This window comes from Hesperophylax consimilis, chromosome 2 (assembly GCF_061612785.1).
Source record: "Hesperophylax consimilis isolate HC1 chromosome 2, BYU_Hcon_1.0, whole genome shotgun sequence".
Lineage (NCBI taxonomy): Eukaryota > Metazoa > Arthropoda > Insecta > Trichoptera > Limnephilidae > Hesperophylax > Hesperophylax consimilis.
In genome coordinates, this window is record NC_142837.1 from 25486866 (window position 1) to 25492124 (window position 5259).

Genomic DNA, 5259 nt, shown 5'->3' on the forward strand with positions numbered 1-5259 from the left:
TATTGAAAGAAATGATCCGCTTAAACATTCCGAATTCTAGTATCCGGTAATTTATGTGCTATCTACGGGGCGGCGTATGAAAGTAGAAATTTTAGCTAGAAAAATTAGATCCAATATGGTTATAGTTTCTACTGGCGAGTAGACGGGTGACATAGAGGATCGATTTCGAATTTAATACGAACCCTTAACGGCTTAGGGGCTTTTACTCATACCTACAGTTCCTGGACGCGGATTAATGTACATGTCGTCGATATCCCGACTGGACTGGTAATATTGCGATTTTGGGTAAGTGAAATTGCATATATATATATTTCCAGAACATTAAAATTGCGACGAAGATGGGGCTGCAACCAGCAGCTCTGACAGGGCTGCGATACTGGTAAAATAGTATCACATTTAGAACTGTTTGCTTGCTTCTAACAGCTGTGTTTAGCACGAGGCCAATGACCTACTTATTTGTAAGCAGTTAGTGGCGACACACAACCCAAAAGGAAGAAAAGGGACCCCCATAAATCACTTGACGTCCGTGTCTGACGACAAAAGTCGTACACTCTACCGAGTTGGCAGCCGCGCAGGGGCACCCCAAATCAACATGGAAGCGACTAGCTGCAACCAACTCATGCTCAAAACAAATAAAAAAAAATCAAATTAATAATATTTGTATAACCTTATATGTTCACTAACAAATTCCCAAATACCTTTGGCCTCGGCTTAGAACTCGCCGTTGGAGTATGTTGTCCGTAAGCTGTCTTGGGAAAGCACACAACTTCCTCAGCTCAGAAGATTTTCTACTTTCCTCATCACGCGATTTCGGGGCGTCAACGTTGTATGGAGAATCACGAAGAGTTCGGGAGGTCATCCCTTTTCGCGGAGCCGGGTCGGATGAGAGGACACGAGAGGCAGTATGAAAATTAATGTCAAGTTGGAATGTTTGGGCCTTGGTTCGCTGCGAAGGCGTTTAATTGAACGGGCTCCAAGTCTTTCAAAATCGCGTGGAGGGGACGTCGGCGTGATGAACGAGGGTTCAAAATCGGAGGACGAACACATACTAAAGCGGGGTTTACCCGGAGGTTGATGCAACTCGACTGGAAAACCCTCGAGATCCTTTGCAGCAACCTTCGTGAGGTGGATAGTAGGCCTGGCGGCTAGTGGACGTTGAAAACCTCACCAGAACAAACCTATTTGAAACATGCACGCGTTTAGCATCATGACAAGGGAAGCAATGAAAATTCCCCTTTTACAGTCAGTAAAGTAGTCCGTCGGAGGAAGCGGGGCGGGGTGATTTGGGATATTCCAACAGGTGCATTGCCTCTCCCTCTGACGTGAGCGGTCCGGAGGTGTCAAGGCGACTATAAGAAGAAGTTAGACCAGACCTCGGGGAAAGCCAGACACGTATTAGTTCTTGGGGTTGTGCATTTGGAAGAATAGCGACCATTTCATTTGGGGCAGTGAGGTGCCGACCCAGTTTGCAAAAAAAAACCTTTTCTCGTCATTCAATCCGTTCCCATCTCCTTTTCTCTCGTTTCCACTTCCATCCGCAACACCCAAAGTTTACTAACCACAGCTAAATCCATTTATCTAGTTTCAGTACATCGTTACAGAGGTCGACGAGAGAGTCCCAGTACTTATGCGGGAACAACACACTATTCAACGAAGGGTTTAATAGCCCGTACACAAGAGGGGGGGGGGTACGGTTCTATGTCACAATCTAGAATTTATAAACACGGGGACATTAGGTAAGGGCGGGGATACAAGGAAATTGTAGAGATTTGATAGAAACTACTAGGTCAATTAGCAATAGGGTCCAGTATTCGAAAGTTAGGTGAGACACGTACTCGTTTCTTGTAGTACTCGCTGAGGGTCGATGGACGTTTTCCCCACACTTTGGCTAAAAAGAACTGGGAGTTACCATGGAAAGGAGACATTAAATACCTACCACCCCATAACGGTGGGCTTCGAATTAACAAATCACACAACGTGAAGTTAAGGGATTTATTGTAGATCAACCCCAAAGCGAAGGCCTTATTTTACTGTGTGCAATATCGCAGGGGCGGGGGATGTTCAGAGTTAGCTAGGCTCAGCACGATATCATTTTGCAAAAGCGAACTGAACGCTGGGGATAAAAAGGTATAAAAACCTCATTCAAGCGAGTTAGGACAATTAGGAGGTCGAGTCAACACAAACAAAGAGCATTAATAAAGCTTTTAAGATAAGCAAATCATAAATCTGTCAAGAAATAAGAGATTTATAGCTGTTTAAAGTGGTAGGTTTTGATTTTCAAAGTGAGTACCGCGTACGAGTGTAATTTTCGGTACATTTGATCGCGGTGAAAAGATAGTTTTCGGTGCGGTTTCTATGTAATTGATAGCCGAGTTTGTTGCTCCTCCCCATATTCAATAATTCCATATTCTATTATTGATTGGCAAAGTGCAAAATATATTGTTTTCAATTGTTATATTTTAAATATGTTTCTTATGTTTAGGAAAATGTGTATTGTTTTGAGAAGTTTATTTGTGATTTGTTTGATTTGAGGTATCCATCTAAGGTTATGGTTGCATCGAAATTTTAATTTTTTTCTTTTATTTTTTATATTTAATTTGGAAAATGTTATATTTGGTTAGACATATACATTAAAGGATTAGATTTTGCTATTCGAAGTTGGAAAATTTTCATGTTGGTAATTTTATTTTTGAAAAATTTATCGATAAGGATTGGTTTGGATGTTTTTTAAAGACATCTATCTTTTTGATATTATGTGAAGCTTGACTTTTTCCTGAAAAAAATCTTTAGAGAAAATCGGATAATCGGACACAATTAAGTTCGGAAAATGTGTCGGGAAATTTTGTTGTGTGAAGTTTTGTATTGTGAATTTTTAACATTGGACAATTAAAAAATACTGTTCGGAAAATAAAGTTTTTAAAATTGGGAAAGTAAAAAAAAGTGACATTTTCATACTGGGATGCCGTTTGAAGACTTCACCAGTTCTTTTTGATAATAATAGACATCCCCACTCCCGTTTACAACATTCCTAAACTGTGCAGTCACTAAGATTACTAATCCTTTCAATGGTTTTCCACCAAAACCTAAACACTAAAAAAATATTAATCAAAAATATTTAAAAAAAAGTGTAGTCAATGCAAGGTGAAACACAACATTATTTTAATCATACATACCAAATAACAATGACCGGTAATTATCGCTAAAACAATATTGATAAACCGTAATGTTTACTCGTATTGCAAAAATGATTAAAAAGGGGCGTTCCCGAAATAATTGAATAGATATTTTTCGAAATTATTTCCCACTGTTTGGGAAGGTTTTAAAAATTCATGTTCTTTAAATTATTAGAAAAACTTTTATATCGAGACGATTCTACGGGAATCTGCTTTCGCTGAGAGATTTTCGACTGAAAGAATTTTATTTAACCGGGTCAAGTTCATAAACGCAATATCTGAAGACAAAATGGTGGTGTAAAATTTAGTATTTAAGGAGAGCTTAGCGGCCGATATGGTACAGTTTGAATTCAACAGCAGACAGCATCAACATGGCATTCAAAGTAGGTTGAAGACAACGAACTAGTAGCATAAATACGAGTAGTTTCCATAGTTTTGTGCAAGATTAAGTGACATACACGTGTTCTGAAAATAGTGTTAACGAAAGTGAATTGGTTAATATTAAAATTTTATTACACTAATAATCTAAAAATAATTTGTTTATGTTCTAGATCCTCGCTTTTGCTTGTTTCGTGGCTGCGGCCAACGCTGGTCTCCTGGCCCCCGTGGGACACTATGCTGCCCCCGCCCAGATCCAGTATGCCGCCCCCCAGGTCCAATATGCCGCCCCTCAGGTCCACTACTCCGCCCCCCAAGTTCACAAGGTCAACTACGCCCAAGAGGAGCAGTATGCCCCAGCTCAATACAACTTCGATTACTCCGTCCATGATGAGCACACAGGAGACATTAAGAGCCAGCAGGAGACCCGCAACGGAGATGACGTCAAGGGATCCTACTCCCTGATCGAGGCTGACGGAAGCCGTCGCGTTGTAGAATACACCGCTGATGAGCACAATGGCTTCAATGCTATCGTCCGCAACGAGCCCGCCCAACACGCTCCCCTGAAGCAGATTGTCAAGGTCGCCGCCCCCGTGTACGCTCAGGCTGCCCCCGCCTACCAAGCATACGCTGCCCCCGCTTACCAGGCATACGCCGCCCCCGCCTACCAGGCATACGCTGCTCCTGCCTATAAGGCATACGCTGCCCCCGCCCAGTCCTATTACCACTAAACCGAACTGAAAACTGTTAAATTATGATTTAGTAACTTATTAATAAATTATTTTGAACTCCACCTATTTTTTTACGCCACCCCGCCTACAATAAGGCATGCGCCGTGCCTGCCCAGTCCTACCACTAACCCGTTCAGAATGACAGTTGATCCCAAAATTAGTTTTATGAAGTCAATAACAAATTATAACAAACATCAAATTGTTTCTTCCATATAAATTTATCACACAATTTAATTTCCTATTTTGTGTTTGCTATACTGTTCAAATGTTTTATTCCGAATGACAGTTGATCCCAAAATTAGTTAAGAAGTCAATAACAAATTATAACAAACAGCAAATTTTTTCTTCCATATAAATTTATCACATAATTTAATTTCCTATTTTGTGTTTGCTACACTATTCAAATGTAGTTGATCCCCAAGAAATCATTATTTGAGAATATTTAAAAAAAAAATTAATAGGATGGCTTGATTTTCTAATGTATTTAATTACATCGTTGGTATAGATCAGAGGTTCCCAAACTTTTTTGTCCCGTAAACCACTTGCCAATTTTTTTATTTTCGTAGACCCCCTGCCTGCCGAGTATTGAATTTTCCTAAAACTATTAAAGTCCCATTTGATAATCGTTTATTTCTTCGTAAAAAGATTCCCTTTTCTTGCCTGTCCAACAACCAGGTGGCGGTATAGTTCCTCTGCATTTGCATTGTGCAGTCAGGGGCGCCCTTGTGAAGTATTACACCAAATGAAAATCAAGCAGGATAAGCAATGGTAATTTCTTTATGTAGCTAGCCCTACAGAACTGCCCCTTAAGTTCTTTGTCATAGCTTATTCCGGGCATTTCTTCTTGTCACATGATTTCCGGTTCTTTGAAATTCCATTTCCATAGTCAAAATTTCCTCAAATTTAGTTTTTATGTCTGTGTGAAGTACATTTAAATGTTGATAAATGTTACCCTGGACATTTTTCAAAAACATGTT

At 40.0% G+C, this 5259-nt stretch overlaps 1 protein-coding gene across 1 annotated transcript; it reads left to right on the forward strand.

Moving 5' to 3' along the window:
* The first annotated feature begins 3544 nt into the window (after positions 1-3544).
* Positions 3545-4282, forward strand: LOC149425824 (cuticle protein-like). The gene is made up of 2 exons (XM_089644935.1): positions 3545-3556; positions 3725-4282. The coding sequence occupies exons 1-2, from the start codon at positions 3545-3547 to the stop codon at positions 4280-4282; spliced, it is 570 nt and encodes a 189-aa protein (XP_089501061.1).
* Positions 4283-5259: the final 977 nt, after the last annotated feature.